Source organism: Exophiala mesophila (genome assembly GCF_000836275.1).
Source record: "Exophiala mesophila strain CBS 40295 unplaced genomic scaffold supercont1.5, whole genome shotgun sequence".
Lineage (NCBI taxonomy): Eukaryota > Fungi > Ascomycota > Eurotiomycetes > Chaetothyriales > Herpotrichiellaceae > Exophiala > Exophiala mesophila.
The window spans coordinates 465,753-484,373 of NW_015622508.1; the positions used below are offsets into that span (position 1 = coordinate 465,753).

General features: G+C 49.6%; 9 protein-coding genes across 10 annotated transcripts; 5 read left to right on the forward strand and 4 right to left on the reverse strand.

The window, feature by feature from the left end:
* Window positions 1-2,516: 2,516 nt before the first annotated feature.
* On the forward strand, window positions 2,517-6,045 carry PV10_06965. 2 transcript variants are annotated; one of them, XM_016371821.1, is made up of 5 exons: window positions 2,517-2,800; window positions 2,854-3,515; window positions 3,573-3,677; window positions 3,731-5,079; window positions 5,133-6,045. In XM_016371821.1, exons 2-5 carry the CDS (start codon window positions 3,045-3,047, stop codon window positions 5,353-5,355), a joined length of 2,148 nt encoding a protein of 715 aa, XP_016221153.1. In that variant the 5' UTR covers window positions 2,517-2,800; window positions 2,854-3,044; the 3' UTR covers window positions 5,356-6,045. The 2 variants fall into 2 exon arrangements, with proteins under 2 accessions (XP_016221153.1, XP_016221152.1); XM_016371820.1 differs by having other exon boundaries at window positions 2,517-3,515.
* A 232-nt stretch (window positions 6,046-6,277) lies between these two features.
* On the forward strand, window positions 6,278-7,811 carry PV10_06966 (uncharacterized protein). Its single transcript, XM_016371822.1, has 2 exons — window positions 6,278-6,864; window positions 6,962-7,811. Exons 1-2 carry the CDS (start codon window positions 6,486-6,488, stop codon window positions 7,579-7,581), a joined length of 999 nt encoding a protein of 332 aa, XP_016221154.1. The 5' UTR covers window positions 6,278-6,485; the 3' UTR covers window positions 7,582-7,811.
* On the reverse strand, window positions 7,691-9,402 carry PV10_06967 (uncharacterized protein). Its single transcript, XM_016371823.1, has 3 exons — window positions 8,911-9,402; window positions 8,161-8,827; window positions 7,691-8,099 (listed from the first exon to the last, which is right to left on the reverse strand). Exons 1-3 carry the CDS (start codon window positions 9,165-9,167, stop codon window positions 8,028-8,030), a joined length of 996 nt encoding a protein of 331 aa, XP_016221155.1. The 5' UTR covers window positions 9,168-9,402; the 3' UTR covers window positions 7,691-8,027.
* Window positions 9,403-9,768: 366 nt separating this feature from the next.
* PV10_06968 (uncharacterized protein) lies at window positions 9,769-11,116 on the reverse strand. The gene is made up of 2 exons (XM_016371824.1): window positions 10,293-11,116; window positions 9,769-10,240 (listed from the first exon to the last, which is right to left on the reverse strand). Exons 1-2 carry the CDS (start codon window positions 10,917-10,919, stop codon window positions 10,049-10,051), a joined length of 819 nt encoding a protein of 272 aa, XP_016221156.1. The 5' UTR covers window positions 10,920-11,116; the 3' UTR covers window positions 9,769-10,048.
* A 313-nt stretch (window positions 11,117-11,429) lies between these two features.
* Window positions 11,430-11,804, forward strand: PV10_06969 (uncharacterized protein; the record flags this gene model as incomplete). The annotated part of the gene is made up of 3 exons (XM_016371825.1): window positions 11,430-11,477; window positions 11,573-11,697; window positions 11,756-11,804. 3 exons carry the CDS (start codon window positions 11,430-11,432, stop codon window positions 11,802-11,804), a joined length of 222 nt encoding a protein of 73 aa, XP_016221157.1.
* On the reverse strand, window positions 11,780-13,106 carry PV10_06970 (uncharacterized protein). Its single transcript, XM_016371826.1, has 2 exons — window positions 13,013-13,106; window positions 11,780-12,958 (listed from the first exon to the last, which is right to left on the reverse strand). The coding sequence occupies exons 1-2, from the start codon at window positions 13,046-13,048 to the stop codon at window positions 11,963-11,965; spliced, it is 1,032 nt and encodes a 343-aa protein (XP_016221158.1). The 5' UTR covers window positions 13,049-13,106; the 3' UTR covers window positions 11,780-11,962.
* A 631-nt stretch (window positions 13,107-13,737) lies between these two features.
* On the forward strand, window positions 13,738-14,289 carry PV10_06971 (holo-[acyl-carrier-protein] synthase; the record flags this gene model as incomplete). The annotated part of the gene is made up of 1 exon (XM_016371827.1): window positions 13,738-14,289. One exon carries the CDS (start codon window positions 13,738-13,740, stop codon window positions 14,287-14,289), a length of 552 nt encoding a protein of 183 aa, XP_016221159.1.
* Window positions 14,290-14,385: 96 nt separating this feature from the next.
* On the forward strand, window positions 14,386-15,396 carry PV10_06972 (uncharacterized protein; the record flags this gene model as incomplete). Its single annotated transcript, XM_016371828.1, has 1 exon — window positions 14,386-15,396. The coding sequence occupies one exon, from the start codon at window positions 14,386-14,388 to the stop codon at window positions 15,115-15,117; it is 732 nt and encodes a 243-aa protein (XP_016221160.1). The 3' UTR covers window positions 15,118-15,396.
* Window positions 15,397-16,819: 1,423 nt separating this feature from the next.
* PV10_06973 (3-carboxy-cis,cis-muconate cycloisomerase) lies at window positions 16,820-18,356 on the reverse strand (the record flags this gene model as incomplete). The annotated part of the gene is made up of 2 exons (XM_016371829.1): window positions 16,820-18,050; window positions 18,154-18,356. 2 exons carry the CDS (start codon window positions 18,354-18,356, stop codon window positions 16,820-16,822), a joined length of 1,434 nt encoding a protein of 477 aa, XP_016221161.1.
* Between the last annotated feature and the right edge of the window lie 265 nt (window positions 18,357-18,621).

Here is an 18,621-nt window from a genome sequence, read left to right on the forward strand (position 1 = left end):
AAGCCTGTTGTGCCAACCACCAAGTGGGAGGATTGGGAGACCACCACCACCACCAAGCCTGTTGTGCCAACCACCAAGTGGGAGGACTGGGCCACCACCACCACCACCCCCAAGCCTGTTGCTCCCACCACCAAGTGGGAGGACTGGGCCACCACCACTCCCGCTCCTGCCCCAGCTCCAGTTGTTTCCACCAAATGGGCTGACTGGGAGTCCACCGTCCCTGCCCCAGCTCCCGTTGTTCCCGTTTCGTCCAAGTGGGAGGACTGGACTACCACCGTCCCTGCCCCAGCTCCCGTTGTTCCCGTTTCGTCCAAGTGGGAGGACTGGACTACCACCGCTCCCGCTCCTCCCCCAGCTACCACTGTCGTTCCCACCACCAAGCCTCCTGCGGTTCAGACCTACACTCCCACCACCGCTGCCCCAGCTACCTTCACTGGTGCTGCCAGCAACAACAAGCCCGCTGTCGCCCTCATCGGTGGCTTGGTTGCTTTGGTCGCTTTGGCTTAAATTACGTTTCTGACGAACTTGGTATCGACGACATGACTTTCCTTAATATTATGTGGATGAGAGAGATGGCTGATAATGCTGTCCTGGAGGCCGACTGCTAACACGTCGAAACCTCAAAACTTGAGCTTGCACTGCACCTGCGTCAAGGAGTAATTTAGTAAAATACTAGAGTTAATTTTCACATTAATCTGATAAAAAGTATTAACATCCAACTGTTCATTATTGTGCTGGTGAAAGTTTCTCGGTAGTTTGTGGGCTAGCAAGCAAAAGTATGTCAAGTGAACTTTCTTCTCCCACGCCGGAGGAGGTTAGCTTCAAGATTGTCAGACTCTAGGGACTGTTGTGACGTGGGAGGAGTGTATCTCCTGCCACAAGACAGACTGTTGTAGCTGGAGAATCTCCACTGCGATATAGGTTCTATACTGCTTGATCACGTGGTGTTCAGGGGGGCCAGCCTGATCATGTGAGTTGCATATCACCTCCATGCAACTTCATGCAAGTGATGCCTGGGCAAGCATGGCAATTTATGGCTTTGCAACCTATAAAGTGTAACAAGGTCATCATTTCCACTATGACGTCGAATCGAGCCCCCTTTTTGACAAGGCTATAGGTGGAGGTTCCAGAAAAGTCGATTTGTCACTCTCAAGATCCTCACAAGGGATGTGATGGATGATCAGCAGACACACTCTGAATTGGTATTGTCAAAAGAGATTGCAAAAGCAGGCCTGCGCACGAAGGTCTGCTCTTTTGAAGGCTCGTTGTGGATTCATTCGAGGCCCAAAGCAAATTTGTACACTCGGATCTGGCATATATGCCAATGCGAGAGGCCCTATCCATATTTCAACACCGTCTGAAAGATCGGCGTCAACCTGGCAATCTTCTAAAGAATTTACTCCAGTTTCTGTTAACTAGACCTGATTACCTATACACTCGGTGTCATATTATCCTTACGGGTGAGTTTGTCTGAGGCTCTGAGACCCTTAGCCCTGTTCTCGATTTGTATCAAAGATGCCCATTTCAACCACGCTGCTGCCACGGAAGAAGCCGCCGCCCGCCCATCTGGCATGGCGCACAGGGCACAGGGCACATGGCACAGGGCTGCACAGTGCGGCTGGAAGCGCCAAGCCACCCCCTCTCCACTATCATTGGGGGCGAAGTGGCAGATCTCGCGCTGCTCCATGAAAGACACATTCGACACATGTTGGTGACGAAGCCCTCCACTTGATTAATGTCTTGATTCGAGGTACATACAGAAGTGCTTATATTGGCCAACACACAGTGGAGCGCTACTGTTGAAGGCCAGTTCAATCATTAGTCATTGTGGCCGGCAACTGCGTCGACATGGTTGCTGAGTGATACTAACATCGCCCGGGTGAGTGATTGAGTGGCACCTTCGGTTAATGAAGAAGCTGAAGGAATCCTCCTGCACGCACAATGATGATGAGCAGCTTTGTTCCCCAACTGAGAAACTTCGCTGGCCTTTACTACAGCCGGGGTTAGGCAGGATTCACGCTGCAAGCGGGCTCGTTGTCTCTCCTACAGCCAGACCAGAGTCAATACTAGGAAATGATGACGTTAGATGTTCTCACCAGAGAGAGATCTACTTGATCAATAGCTTGGTACTTGGTTACTTGCTGCTTTTCAAGGGAATCTGCCTCTGTGCCACTGCGCTGAGTTGTGCGTTGTGCCGCCTCCGCCTCTCGTGGATTGCCCCAAAGTGCAATCAAAACGCACGTGTAGTGACCGTCCGACCGCCTCGCGCCCCCCTCGCCCCAATCAACCCTTTCAGCCCAACCCAAACTAGCGGCCCATCGCGCCCAGCCCACCAACGAACAACGAGCAACACCAACGCCTAAGTGACCCCTCCCCCCGTAAGCTGCGCTGCGACAGGCCCGCATCAGTTGAAGTTGCAGCCTGTGACCATTTCCCTTGGCGACACCGTATAACAGAGTTCGACCTGGAACTGCTGCCATTGTTGCTGCCGCTACTGTTGCTGATGCTTAGAGAGAAGTGAGGTTCCAGCATCTCGCCATCTTCGAGATTCTTCTCTACTCGGTGCCATCATTCTCAGGCACTGCCCGACTACAACAACACGTCTGTGCAATACATCGAGCGTAGGTTTCAAATCACCTACTGCACTGCACTGCACTGCACTGCGCCTCAGTGTTGGTATTGGTAATAGAACCCAATCCTCCACAAAGAATTAGACCCCAATTCTGCCCTTGACAACCCGGCCAAAACTCATTGCACAAATGCGCTACACACCCACCCTTGGGCAACTCTGAACCAGACCGTACCAGACCGTTCCCGCGCTCACTCGCTCACTCGCTCACTTGTGTTTCTCAGCCTCTCCCACTTACTCACCCTCACCCTCTCCACGTCCACACAGACCCTTCAGTTCCTGGGTCACTCCGTCTCACTCTCGCATCCTCGCGCCACCCTCGCTCCTGCACCTGCATCTCCATCTCTCATTCTTCATCTGTCGCCAACCCCCTTCCCTCTCCCTTGCTGCTCCCTTTCCTCGACTTGTCGATGTCATGAACTCTCGTTTCAAGAGTTTAGGCTTCGGTTCCAAACGCAAGAGCAGTGCCAATATCCAAAACAACTCCTCCGCCTCGCCCAACGGTTCCATCTCCACCACCACCGGTACTCCTCCCCCTCCCAACTCCTCTCAAACCAGCCTGCCTCCCATGAATCAGCCTGGCGCTCCTGGTCGTCCTCCCAGTTACCAGTACAACACTGCTGCCGGTCGTCCCCAGAGTCCTATGCCCCCACCAGGTCAGAATCAAATGGCACATCATCCAGCTCCCATAGACACCTCCAGAGGTTATACTGGTGGTGCTCCGCAACTGCAGCCCCCAGGGTATGCTGGTGCCTATGGTCAGCAAGTTCAACCTCCTCAACCTGGTATGCAGCAACACATGGCAAATCAATATGGACCACCGCGTCCAGCTGAAGTCGATGGAGGCGGCCGTAGTAAGGCTCAACTCATTGTCGGCATTGATTTCGTAAGTCATCACGCACTGTCTTCCCCAGTCTGCACGCAGTCCTAACCTTTTTTCTAGGGAACCACTTTTTCAGGTGTCGCTTTCGCCTTTGCGACAAACACTGAGGCCAAGGAGGACATCATCACCGAGTGGCCTGGTGCTGGAAATCAAACCAAACAAAAGGTAATCTCGAGAAGAATCCCCACACCCATTCTCCCGCTGACTTGTTCATCTAGATTCCCACCGTACTCTACTACGACCAATATCAAAAGGTCGTCGGATGGGGTCCTGACATTGCGGACGCCCTTGCCCCTACCGGCTATCCCAAACCTGGCGTGCAAAAGGTTGAATGGTTCAAGTTGCAACTCATGCTCTCCGGAAACACATATATCGATCCCATCAACCTTCCCCCCCTACCTCCTGGCAAGTCAGAGATTGACGTTGCCGCCGACTATCTCTTCAAACTGCGAGGCGCCATGAGAGTTCAATTACAAAAGACTTTGGGTGAAGTCTTTAGCAGAGAAGAACGAAACATCCGATATTTCTTGACCGTTCCTGCCATCTGGAACGATGCCGGCAAGGCTGCCACGAGGGCCGCCGCCATCCAAGCAGGATTTATTCGTGATGAAAATGACAATCGCCTCACCCTCATCACCGAACCCGAAGCTGCTGCAATGTTCTGTTCCAAAACCGGCCTCCTCAACCTCAAGATCCATGACGCAGTTCTTATTGTGGATTGCGGTGGTGGAACCGTCGATCTGATCGCCTACGAAGTCGAAGAGGAAACTCCTTTTACCGTCGCCGAGTGTACTGCCGGTAGTGGTGACTCTTGTGGCTCAACCGCCCTCAATCGAAATTTCTCAAACATCCTCCGCGCCAAAATTCGGAAGATGAAACTACCAGACGGTTCCAAAACTGCCGGACGAGTCTATGCAAAATGTATCATGGATTTTGAGAATCGGATAAAGGCCGATTTCCGAAACAACGGCCAGAAATGGGCTGTCGATGTTGGCATCGAGGCTGAATTCCCCGAAGCCGGTATCGAGGAAGGCTACATGACATTCACCAATGAAGAAATTCTGCAGTGCTTCGAGCCTGTGGTCAATCGTATCCTGGAACTCGTGCGCAATCAGATCATTGCCATTCAAGCCCAGAACAGAGCATTGCAAAATGTCTTGGTCGTCGGTGGTTTCGGTGCTTCCGAGTATCTTTTCCAGCAGATCAGACTCCATGTTCCCCCTCAGTTCCAGTCGAAGGTGGTACGACCTATGGACTCTGTTGCAGCCATTGTCAAAGGCGCTGTTACAGCCGGTATCACCGAAAGGGTCGTCACCTCCCGCGTTGCCAGAAGACACTATCTCATGGCAACATTGCAGCCCTTCAAGGAAGGACACCATCCTGAGCAATATCGTGTTCCGTCACTCGATGGAAAGGATCGCTGCAAATATACTCGACAAGTGTTTGTGCAAAAGGGCGAACGAGTCAAGATTGGCGAACCCGTCAAGGTCTCATTCTTCCGTCAAGTCGCCCCAGGCGCCACTTTGATGTACGAGGATATTTTGTACGCTTGTGACGAAGATGTCTGGTAAGTTATTCTGCAATCATTCTATATCTGAGTCTGTTGACTAACCCTGTTAGCCCTGAATATACCAAAGACCCGCGCATCAAGGAGGTGGTCACCCTGACGTCGGACCTCTCACGCAAAAACCTCGAAAAGGACTTTGAACGCATGGATACGCCACAGGGAACTTTCTACCGCGTCTACTTCGATATCTACCTGACCCTGGATGGCTCGGAATTCAACGCCGAGTTGGTGTGCCAAGGAGAAGTCATGGGAAGATGCAGTGCACGTTTCCGATAGATACAGGCCGTTTCGAGGAGATGTCGCTCGCTCCCACGGGTAGCGGGACATGCACGTTTACAGATACGATACGCGAGTTGGGCTTCGAACCTCGGCCTGGTTTGGACGATCGTACCTTGGAGAAGCAAGACCAAACTCATCTCAAGGCTACATGTCCGATGATCGACATTTTGGACCGGCATTTCGGCGAGCAGGACGTCCAAGCATGCATTGAAGACCCGAATCAGGCAGCCCGACTCGCGTCGAAGAACAAGGCAGGATTTTCACCCAATACATCAGTGTAGGGAGGTGCCATTTGGCCACGGGAGATTGATGTTTTATCGTGGTTGGAGAAGCGCCATGATGATCAGAGTTGCTCATCTTGCCCAGATCAGTGTCTTGCACCCAGCACTGGATCGTAACAAGGGTGATGGCACAATCCGCCAGATCGGGGAAGGAGAATGAGTGGTGAAGAGACATTATGATAGCGATAGGATATGTTTAGAGATTCAAGCTGAAGAGATTTGTTCGAAATCACTCGAATTTTTCAACGTTTGACGAATTGCAGCTGTTGTTCATGGTCCTTACGACGGAATAAGCCATATGTATTCTTCAATGCTGTTTCTGAGGAGATCTCATGAAGCCCTTGTCCTGTTGAATGACGACTTTCGATAAGTACATAGTATACAAACATGTCGAATTTGAAACTGATTGACGGAGTCTACTGTAATTCAAAGGTCCTCTCGACTAGTCAAGTCAGCACCGTCCAGTGCATCCATCCTATAATCCCTGTGGCATACGTATTTAGTATTACAACTTGAAGTTATCCCACGGTAGTGGCGACGACGAATGACACATCCGCCCTTTCGAGAAAGTGGAGAACCACTGAACCCAAACTTGACTGCAACCTCTTCAACATATTGCCAGCTACTCACAAAATTCCCTTCTAAATTCAATGACTCTTTATTTGACAGTGTAGAGGAAGGTTGCGAATGCGTTTGAAAAAGTGATCAAAGAGGAAAGAGAGAAAGTACTAGCTATAGCATTCCAAAAAGGCGGATTGATTTTGAGATTTATATTTATATTTGTTACAACCCAAGACGCACACAACACGCTTTACGATCTAACAACCAAGGACCAGAACAAGAACAATGTCAACACTAAACAAAAAAACCGTCCTCATCACCGGCTGTTCAACCCACAGTCTAGGTTATGCACTTGCACTGGCATTCCACGATGCCGGATTCCGCGTCTTCGCAACGGCGAGAAATGAGGCGAAAATGCAAGGATTGATCGGCGAGGCCAAAACGAGAACTCTGACCAAAAGAGGAAAGAGAAGTCGCCAGGTTCATGATGACGAATCTGTCGATATTGATGTCGATGTCGATATCGACTTAGTGAAACTAGATGTTCTGGACCAGGCTAGTATCGACAATTGTGTGGCGACCGTGGAAGGATTGATTGATGAGGGGGCTCGGAGTGGGAGAAATGTAGCGGGGTTGAGTTGTTTGGTTAACAATGCTGGTGGAGGTGAGTTATCTTTACAGTCCTGTATACCAAGGGAACTGGTGAAAGGCGATTGAAATAGGTACAGGTATACTGACCAAACCCCTCCCTTCATCTCTAGGCTATAACATGCCCATCTCCGACCTCTCCATTGCCGAAGGCAAACAATTATTCGACTTGAATGTCTGGTCATACATCTCTATGACACAGGCCTTCCTCCCCCTTCTCATGACACACTCCTCACAGTCCTCCTCATCACGCAGCCTCATCATCAACAACACCTCCGTCTCCAGCATCGAACCCACACCGCATAATTCCGCATATCACGCCAGCAAAGCAGCCGCCGCTATGTTTTCAACCCACATGCGCATCGAACTTGAACCATTCGATATTAAAGTCATCGACCTGAAGACCGGATGTGTCCATTCGAGTTTCCACGCCAATCATCAGGATGGTAGGGCTTCATTACCGGCCACGAGTCTATATCTCCCGATCCGAGCACAGACGGAATCGGCGATGAGAGGTGCTTTTCCAGATAGAGAGGATCCGGATGTTTGGGCGAGGAATGTGGTGGGTGATGTTACGAGGTCGTGGAGGAATCCGCCGTTGGAGGTTTGGAGAGGGACGGGCGCGTGGAGAACTTGGTTTTATGATCGGTTTTGGCCCAGGGGGTGGTGGGACCAGAGTTGGAGGAGGAGTGTGGGTTTGGATTTGTTGAGGGTTATGAGGGGGAATCGATAGTGGGTATGAATGATGGTCCTCCAGGAGGGATATAAAAGGGGGATGGATGGGTGGGTTGTGGGTTTATCTAGGAGATGTTGGAAATCTGACCGTGGATGGGATTCTCTATGATCACTTCTTTGATTGAAAAGTAACATGGTGGTATATACTATTCTCTAGATTCCTCTCTGGTGAGATTTGGTTAATCAGTCCCCAGTCAGCTGTAATGAGAACACCTGTAGTGTTCCAGAGTCAATCATTACACCTCACTGCACGACATGGTGTTGATATCGACCGTTCCCCCAAAGTCCTCAACCGATTTTATCCCCAAAATATCAACGCCAGCCCGCTTGAACGCATCAACAACCGAATGACATATGGACCAGGCATCTATGTGTATCGCTTTTGACCCAAAATGGACCGTCTGCCCAAAACCATCATATGTCCAAAAAGATATATGCATCATTCTAGCTTTCTAGCTTTTTCATGAGCTTCCTTCTAACGCTGGAATTGACCACTCCACCAACGCCGAATGCAGGCTGTAACGGGTCAGGTTGAATACTCCTAAAATTAGGTTGACAAAAAGGACAGGCGACTTACAACAACTCTTCCGATCCTAGCAAAAGCACTTACCCCCCAATCGCGCAAGATGCGAGTCGCTCTCTCATGAAATCCTAACCGTCCTTGTCGGTTATACAAATCAAGACCGTGGAGATGAATCGGCGTAGATATAAATTGAACGGCAGCCGGAGCAAGAAACTGAGCGGTATTTGCTCGTTTGGACTCAGAGCCGATGAGTTTAGAGAAGTGGTTGGTAATGGCGGGTGGAAGGTTCGATAGTTGCGGAGCAATCATTGGTGGAAGGTTGAAAGATGCGAAAATGGTGAGAGAGTCGCGGAGAGCGAATAATGCATATGAGATTTTGGGAATGGCTCCAGCGGCCAGAGATGAGGCGGCGGCGGTTCCTCCACCGCCGAACATTCTTGCGAACTGCGAATCCTTATACACACAGAGAGACATGTTGACGGATGAGGTGGCTAAGAATTTGGTAGTTCCTGAAGTTACTGTAGAGGCTGGTTTCGCCGATACAGTCGACACGGCTGTGTCCACGGTATTGGCTGTAGCATATGTACCGGAATATAATGACAAGATGAGGAGAAATGGTCTTGAGGTGAGAAATGCATGTGGTCTTTTCAAAGCTGGACGAAGTGCTCGGCCTAAACATGACGAGAATGATTCACCGGTAGCGGCCTTTTCGACGATGGATCTAGTATAAGGTCAGACACAGACACAGACACGAATACGGGTGCTTCAAACCCAAATGCGTCATGGAAGTGGAGAGAACTGTACCTATCAATGACAGATATGATGGGTGCTATCAAGGCCGAGGCACTGACAGCAGAAATGATGTCTGCAACAAGTCTGCTTCCTAGATTAGTGGTATTCCACCGCACCACAGCTACCTCCCCCTCAACGGGATCCACGCGGCCTTTGTTGACGTTGACAGATGGCATGGGTATTGAATGTGTAGATATCGACACCGAGGATGGATAACTGGTGATTTGGCGTGACCCATCCTCATCTGATCTTGTCGTCAAAGAAGGCATAATGATGATATCTTCGATAGGCACGTGCCATATATGTATGTATGTATGTATGTATGTATATAGAGACGCGGGGTTTGTTTGTTAGCCTGTTGGTCCTGCTTTCGTTTGACCTGAGTGACGAGTGAAAAGGTCAGGCTGATCGTCAACAAGTGAATATGACGTGTGTATCCGTAGGCATTCAACGAAGGGAGCACATGCTGTTGAAAGACACGAGTACAGGTCTGTCAAGAAAAAAGTTGGAAGACGTCTCGACATGACATCGAGTCATCATGCGTGGACGTGCCATGGGTAATTTGGTCTCGTATTACCCATCATCAAGCGATTCTAACCGCCGGGCCTGCGGCACGGGAGCCGTGCTTGCATATTGGGGGCTTTCAGTTAAGATGGGTTTAGTCCTAAGGGGGTCTTAGGCATCCCCACAAGCTCCTTTGGCGCCCGAGGGGCCCAACCATTTGCCCATGAAATACTCCGTACTATCTCGGGTTGCGGTGCCGGGGTACCACTCCGAAAGTTCAACGGCACTTTGCCGGCTAAAATGCGGAGCTCAACATAAAAATACATACGGAGTACACAGAGATAGGTAGACCAGTCAACTTGTGAGGGGTCTATACATGATTGAAGGGAGGTTGTTGTATTGTTAGCGTGTACATAGGTTGGTAAGTTGGTCAAATCTTGAGACCACAGCCTTGTGGACGTCCTTCTGGATCACCACATCAACTCAACACCATTATCTTCAACACGCTACTGGAGTTCTTTTCGGTCTATAAAACCAAGAACGAGTAGAGATATATGTACTTCTGAACCGTCATCCACATGCCAGTGTAGAAATGCGACGCCATATCAGTCGATCTTCAAGATAAACACACATTCGACTGTTGAGGTTATAAATCTTTCTTTGCTTTGGCAAGTTTGGCCTCTGCCTGAAGTTCGTGTTCTCTTCCGGTGGAATGTCGTTGTCCAACTGCATCCTCCCCTCCAATGGCTTTGAATGCGTGATAGAATGACCATTCCACTGCTGCTTCGACAGGTTCGTCAAAGATATATGGAAGTGCTGGGACGGCTGCCAGTCCGAGCTGTTGTATTTGTTAGCGTTGCACTTAAAAACCAACTGTAGTTACTACTTACTCCAATAGGACCCCATGTCCTCAATGTTGTATTGGAAGCCGTCTTGAGTGCCTTCCCCGAATATTTGACAATACTATGAATCGTAAAGGCGGGCAAGCCCATAGACGCGAGACTCTGGAAGACGGCCCTTTGGACCATGACACTTCGATAGTCTTCAATTGCTGGGATGTGCATGGGTAATCGTTGGGGCTCAGCTCCTTTGGCAGGCATGGGTGGTTTGGTCATATCCGAGGCATCTTTATATTCCTCGCTCTGTGGATGTAATAATCGCTGGTTTCGCTTGTACGCTTTGAAGCCCTCATGGCCAACGTCTCCTAGAATATATGCCCAAGAAACACCGTATGCGCCGCGAACGAGCCAGGGATGTGCCACAGGTCGAAAGGACTCTCCAATATCTGAGGTATATGCAACATATCGGTGTGCAGACAGCATGATAGTTCTTAAACGGTTCGCATACGCAGCATATCGCACCGACGTCTCGGTCGTGTCAGGGCCCTGCCCATCGTAGATGTTGTCCAACAGGTCATCTTCGCGGTCGACTAGCTTCTGAAGGTCTTTGGGCAATGTTTCTCGTGGAAAAGCTGAATTACCCACAGTACCGTTGGGCTCCTTGTTGTTGCCCGCCATGGAGGTAAGGTAATCGAGGTAATCGAAACAGGGACTGAAGGACTGCAGGAATGCAAGTGTAAGGGACTGGGAAGTGAAAACTGTCGCCTGCTCAGTGGGAATTATAGCTCGCCCAGTGGCGTTGATGCGAGGTGCAGGCTTCACCACCTTGGAATCGGTGCCTACACGATATGCACAAGTAGGTGGTTATCCCCAGGATCCGGGGAGAGTCGGCAAAGTCCAGCTATGACGACTGTCTTTTCGGAAGGCACGTGGAAATTACCTCCTCCGTACTCCGTAGGCTGGGAGCACCTTCCGCACCAAAAGCCGTGGCCCTCACGTGACTGAATCAACTGCGCTCTTGCTAGTTTGCTCTGCAGCACTATCCTCTCCTGCGGATCATAGGTACTCTTCGAGCTTTGAAGCTACAACCGCAGTCTGATGAATATATTGAAATCTACTGTTATTTGACAATATCCAACAATTCCAACCCTACAGCATCTCCCTCTACACTTCTGTTCTACCGTCAAAATGGTCGCTATGTATACCATCGCCGGGCGCCAGATTGGCTCGCACTATGTATGAAACCCCCTCCGACAAGACCCTTTGATCCCCGGTCGAGCTCCTTGCGCGATGAGAAGAAATTCATCTGATACTGACTCGAACCTCCCTAGCTGGCTATGGCCACTCTTGCTACCACATTTGGTGTTCCATATCTGCTCACAAGAGGAGGTTCATCCAAGGCCGCCGCCACACCCCCTATCAACGCCGGAAGCAAGGATGAGGAGAAGTTTATTCAGTACGACTTGGCCAAAAATATCTAATCGTCAAAGAGTGGGTTCTAACTGTGCTCGCAGAGAATTCTTGCAACAGGTCGAACAGGAAGACAAGGCGAAAAAGCATTAAACAACAGAAGATGGACCGAACCTAGCGACTGGCCAAACCACCCCACAATGGCCACACATTACATCTTGTACATAAGCTAGATGACAGGGAGAAGGAACAACTTGTTGGGACACGGATGGAAACCATGGCTGTCTCATGGCATATATGCTACTGATATCCTAGCCCCGCCCAGGATTCAATTGAAAACTTTCCCCATCCTCGGTCGGACGTCCCATTTTAACTGTGGCAGTTTGGGCGACCAGATCCATGACAATAGAAAAGAGTGTTTGACTTGTGCTCTTTTCTCCCACAGCACGATTGATTGCTGCAGGATAATTGGTTTCGTCCTTGAGAAGTTCGCTGATATTTTGCACTGATGGCTTGTTGATCGTTCGGGCCAAATCTTGAATGCGTGATAATCGAAAGTCCGAGTCGCTCAAGAACATGGTTCCCTTCACCTTGTGCGATTTGATCAAATGGTTGGAGTGCGTATGAATTCCAGCCTCGGTTTGGGGAATTTCCACAATGTCCTCAGCGGTACATTCAAACCCATTGGCACCCGTTCGCGCGTCTGCGATGGTGATGTGACAAGCGGATGCGACACCGATCTTTCGCAATGTCTCTTCAGCATCCGCTCTAGAGGTACTGTTCAACACCGTCCTCAAGGCCAGATGACAAGGCAGTTTGTTGTAAGAGACGCCCGGGGCTTGAATTGCATTGAGGGTGACTCCGACGCCGGCCGAGTTCAGGCCAATTTTCCCAATGATTCCACCCTCGGTCATCATGTCAATCTTGGGTTTGTTATCTTGTTGGATCGAGAGACGAATGATGTTTGGAGTCTGGTCAAAGTTCCAATCCCAGTTCTGGGAGAGGAAACTTGAGTCAGTCGTCTTCCAGGCCAGGACAGTACAGCCATCGCTGAGCAAGCCATAAGCAATCTCTGTGCGCACATTGAGTGCAATGATTGACTCAAGATCTAGGCCTGAACCATCGGCAACGCCTTGCATCTCGTCAACATAGTCGGGGTATGAGCCCTCGAGCAATGGTAAGAAATTGCGTGCTACTTCCTGGACTTGTGGCCACTCCAGCTTGGTGCGCGACTTGAAAAATGCCGAATAAAAGGCAATGCTCCCATGCACTTCCTCTTTGGCACCTTCTCCATGCTGCTTACCAACCTATACTCTTGTAAGTTAAACAAGATGGGGTGAAACAACATGCCAAATCCTTACCTGGTATGGTGATCCGACGGCGTGAATGTGCTTCATAATGACAAATGATTCCTTTGGTCACCTATAGTATTGTGCAAGAGTTAGGATATAGAATGGATCTTGAGGTCAACACAACACAAGAACACTTCATATCTCATATTGTTCAAACTATAGACAAGATTGTACCGCGGCCGTCTCCAAGATGCGGAGTTGAGCGCCGAGGATTGCCACCTACCAAGTAACCAGTCTGCCAGCGAAGAAACCAAAGACTGAGGGGGTTTGGTTTGCTTCCCCAATGGATTTATTTCTTGGTAGATATTGTGGAATTACCTAGGAAGTTTATATTCTGTACTTGGACCTCGGTCGCTCTAGACATCACATACCGCGTATAGCATCCCGTTTGCTCCTCACATGATGAAAATGTCATTGCGTGGGGGAGCTCGAACGTGGAGGAAAGTAGCAAACAGCCAGCCTCGCATAACGGAGGCGCCTGCCAATTATTTTATTATTAGGTACCTACCTACCTACCCATCGTGCCTACCGTATTTAACTACGGTGCGTGAGTGCCTTCCCTAACAACAACAATAACCCATTACTGAAGGAAGGTACGAGTGTCCCCCACTTTTGCCCGTTCCTCCAATTTTGGATTGTTGACTTCATTCGTGTTTCTAGCCACGCATCTTGTGCCTCTCTCCTTGCGCCATTCGAGTCCTTTCTTCAACGTGCTTCTCCTCCTCTTCTGCCCGATGAGGCTCGCCTTCCCTCTAGACATACGTATTGGCACTGACCTGATCGCCACAAATCGCATCCTGCCAACCTTGAACCCCAACCAACGTCATCTTGACCGTCTCACCAAACGTTTTCTCCATCCCAATGAATTGGCCGAATTGACTCGACGCTTTCCTGAATGGACATCCATCGAACATCAAGCCGAACATCGGAGAAAGCATGTTGCTACCTGGCTCGCTGGACGTTGGGCCGCTAAGGAGGCAGCCAAAAAAGCCTGGGGTGCCACCATGCTAAGCTTCTCTGATTTGAGGGTTGATCTTGAGCCAAGCGGAAACCCATACATGATATGCGACACCCGCAGATCTTCTGACCCTTCCCCGTCCAGAATAACAGAACAAGTCGGTCAACTCAGCATCAGCCATGACGGTGATTACACCATGGCCACTGTGATTGTCACACCCTTGCACCAGGACATTATAACCGATCTCGGCCGACGCAAGGCCGAAGCCGAATCTAGAGTTCGTACCACTGGAACCTATATCAACCACGAATCTCACAACATGACCTGATCTGGTACCGCTGGCATCTCTGGTGGGAGCATCTTTCAACAAGGAAGAACAAACACTTTCAAGGTCTCAAAATCTCGTACGAATCAAAGATCCAGAATGGCTCAGAAGTTCACCACCAACCAATATCTCGAGCACGATGCTCGATGGGATGCTGTCGATGCATACGCAAACAAGCACCTTCTTCACCCTTCCCGCAACAAGTTCCATCAGGCTCTCGAGTTTGCATACAAGAACTCCATCGACAAAGGACTGCCCGACATCGCATCATATCCTGCCCAAGGCAAGATGTTGGCCATTCAAGCTCAGATTGCCGGGGCCAAGAATGTTCTTGAGGTTGGCACCTTGGGTGGCTACGCAGCTATCTGGATAGCCGGCGCGCTTCCTGATGATGCTAAAGTGACCAGCATCGAACTCGATCCTCATCACAAGCAGGTCGCCGAGGAAAACATTGCCAATGCTGGCCTTAGTGATAAGGTCACCATTGAACTAGGCCCCGCCATAGACGTGATTCCAAGGCTTACCCAAGAGATCCAGAACGGCGAGCGAGACAAATTCGACTTTGTTTTCATCGATGCTGACAAAGAGAACAACCTCGCCTATTTTGAACTCGCTTTACAGGCTGTCCGTTCCAGAACCCCCATTTTCGTCGACAACGTGGTTAGGAGGGGAATGGTTGCTGATGAAGAACTTGCAAGGAAAGATTCACGTGTGGCTGGGATCAGGAATCTCATTGAGTCCGTTGGTGCAAATGAAAAGGTCGAGGCCGTGGTGGTCCAGACCGTCTCGGAGAAGAACTACGACGGCTTTTTGTTGGCCGTAGTGAAATGATTGCTTTGGTTTCATTTCTGGAGTTCTCCGACCATCAAGACTCGTCTGGAGCAACTTTGGACTTTCCTCTCCCTTTCAGGAGCCTTCGCAATACATGCCACACAATGAGCCAGATGTGCTGCCTGCTTCCGATCCCGTTCCCCGGCGAAGGGTTTCAGACTGTCCTTGACGCTTGAGGAACTTATATGGGACATTATATTCACATTCAGATGACATCGAATAATGGGGCGTCTGCCGCTTTTACAATGCTATAAGCTACCTAGTATTGTCAAGTTCATGAGTTCTCTAGCATATGTTTGACTATTTCATCCTTGCACCTGACACCTCTATTTCGCGACTTAACATGGTGACCAAATTGTAGATGCCTTCAATAATCTGCGGGTCACAATAGCGATCAATCGAAATATCAACATATACAAAACATTTGGAGTTTGTTCGAGGCTCTTTGCCACTGGATCCAGAACGAGTCTCAGCCATGGCAGATGCGCGCAATCTCATTGGCTGGAAGTCGACGACCGTTCAACGGCACATATATTCCATCATATAATCCACCTCATTACACATGTACCTGACGATCATATCCATCCTGGCCCAGGCAAAGAAACGCTCAGAAATTTATCGACATGAGATCACTCACCGTCAACATGACGTCAAATACTCGAGATGAGATTCTTAAAGATCGAAAAGGCACACGACGGATACTTCACATGAGCAATTCTTTATACATTTTCCATATGACCAATCTAAGAGTTTAACATTGTACCAACAACTGTACAAAAAACTTCCTGAGAAACACCATTGTATTACTCCTGCAGACAATCATGGCAGCACGAAACGCCGACTCGATGACCAACGCCCAGGGCGAATTCAAGCCCACTCAACCGAGAGATGAGCCTTTGACCACTCACGGCGTAAGATTACCCTTCGAAAGATACAAAACCTCTCTGCATACACTAACAACCATCCTTACTTAGCATCAACCAGGACAAAAGGTCAGCCCAGCCGACCACGCGCCCGAGTTTAGTGCGCAGACACTTCCCGCTGGTTCCGCCCCTTCTAGCAAGACATTCCAGCCCAACACCAGTAGCGAGACACCCGGCCAAGGCAACAACCCATCTGTTCTGCGATCACACGGCAAAGAAGACGTCTCAACATCCGCCAGCTCGACTCTAGTTGGTGCAACTTCCGCCGATGTACACACAGGCCTCGGTCATCCGGGACAAGGCCAGACATCGAATGAACTTCGACATGATGGTGCACATACTGCAACCAAACAGAGATCTGGACCCGAAGGCGCCGGAGCTCCAGGCGGATCAGGTCTAACTGGCGGCGATGCCAGTCTCAACACCGAATTCCGTCGACTACAAGAAGATAGTGGCCACCCTCGTGGCCCCCTCGCCGGCCACAATGCTACCCTCAGCGGTGCGGAGAGTAAGGAACCGGTAGGAAGCGCTGAGCTCGCGAGCGAAGGTGGAAAGGGCCCAACAACTCTAAACCCTACCAACAGAAGTACCAATGCAACAGGTGTTGCAGATCGGGGTGCTGGGAATGATCATCAAGCATAAAAAGGTGAAATATTTAATTCTGATAGTGACGAATCCCAAAATTCTTCTTTTTGACCCCAAAAACATGCTCCACGTAATCTGTTCATGTTGGATAGAAGGTATTCCTCATTGATGCCAGAGCCTGGAAATACATGTCCTCAGTGAGAGTCGGCGAGTTTGTGAGTAAAGCCATTCGTATGACCATTAGTTGTCGTCTTCTTTCCAAGTATTTGACCCGAGTATACCTCTGCTGCACGGAGGACATCATCTACCATTTGCGCGCTGCCGCCCATATATCTCAAAGGATCACAAAGCTCTCGAACTCGCTCCGTATCAACCTTGGTAGTCACCTCTGGCAAACTGCTCAAGACACTGAACAGAGAGTCATTGGTCTCGATTGCCGTCTTACACGCACTGTAGACAACATCATGTGCATTCTGACGTCCAATAAAAGGGGCCAAACCCATCATGACCGCTTCACCCACAATCAGACCTTTTGAAGAATGCAGATTCGACGCCATATTGTCCACATTCACCACCAGACCACTTAATGCGAAATTCGTCTGGTGCAAAGCACCAACCACCAAGACAAAAGCTTCCGGAACAGCACACCATTCGAGGTGCCATGGCCCAGAAGCCCGTTCGAAATCCACCACCATGGCATCTAAGCAAGTACTCGCCTTTTCCCTCAACAACTTGGACGCCGCCAGGATGACTTCACTAGATATGGGGTTTCGTTTCTGCGGCATCGTCGACGACGCACCACGATGTGGCACGAATGGTTCAGAAACCTCGCCAAATTCGTTCGACGACATGACGATCAAATCCAATGCAATCTTTCCTAAAGATCCACCCACCAGAGCCAGAAAATTGACCACTTCGGCAATATTATCACGCGCCACATGCCATGTGATGGACGGATCTTTCAAATCCAATTCAACAGCCAATTGCCTCCGTACTTTCAATCCATCCTCTCCAAGCGACGCCAACGTACCTGCCGCACCGCCGAATTGAACGAGTAAACACCTCGCTTCGATTTCTCGTAGTCGTTCGACATGGCGAAGAAGACTAGATAGGTAAACGGCGCATTTATAGCCGAAGGTAACGGGCAAGGCATGTTGGAGATGTGTTCGACCGGCCATGGGAGTATGTTGATGTGATTTGGAAAGTCGCTGTAAAATGCCGATCAAGTCATCGAGTTGGCTCTTGACGATTTCCAATCCGGCTTTGATTTGGAGCATGGATGCATCGTCCATGATGTCTTGCGTGGTCGCGCCCCAGTGAATGTATTTCGCACTCTCGGCATCGGGCGTGGCTTCGACTAGTTGGCGAACGAGTGGGAGGACGGGATACCCGACGATATCGGTTTCGAGAGAAAGGCGGTCGAAACTATTAGAGGAGATGGGGAAGGTTAGATGACATCTAGTGGATGGATGATAGGTCGATTGGTTTGGATAAGTTCGAAAAGAACCTGACAATTCATTCTACTTACTCGATCTTAACCTCATCTGCCATCGCCGTGATATCTCGTCCTATATTCTCGGGGATCACATTTGTCGATGACTGTGCTCTAGCCAGTGCTGCTTCAACTTGGATCATACGTCGAACATAGGCTTCATCAGAAAAGATGTCTCGGATTTGCTGTGTACCGAATAAATTGCGAAATACTCGCGAGTCCAGACTTGAGACTGCCATCGGTAGTAGATTAACTGCCTAGAGCAATGTATATGTCGTTGGAAATGGGAGACAAAGTGGTGGAGTGGACCCGGGTCATCAACAACAACTTGAAAGCCTCCCAGGATTCCATTGACATATATTAGTATTTAATCATCATTCTTCACAATCTTCGGCAGAGTTGGGCCAAGATCGGGTTTCCTTCAACCGTTTTGATGAACGTCTGTTCCAGTGTCCACTTTCGGGCAAAGACCTTATACCGAACCTTCATCCAATCTACCTTTGA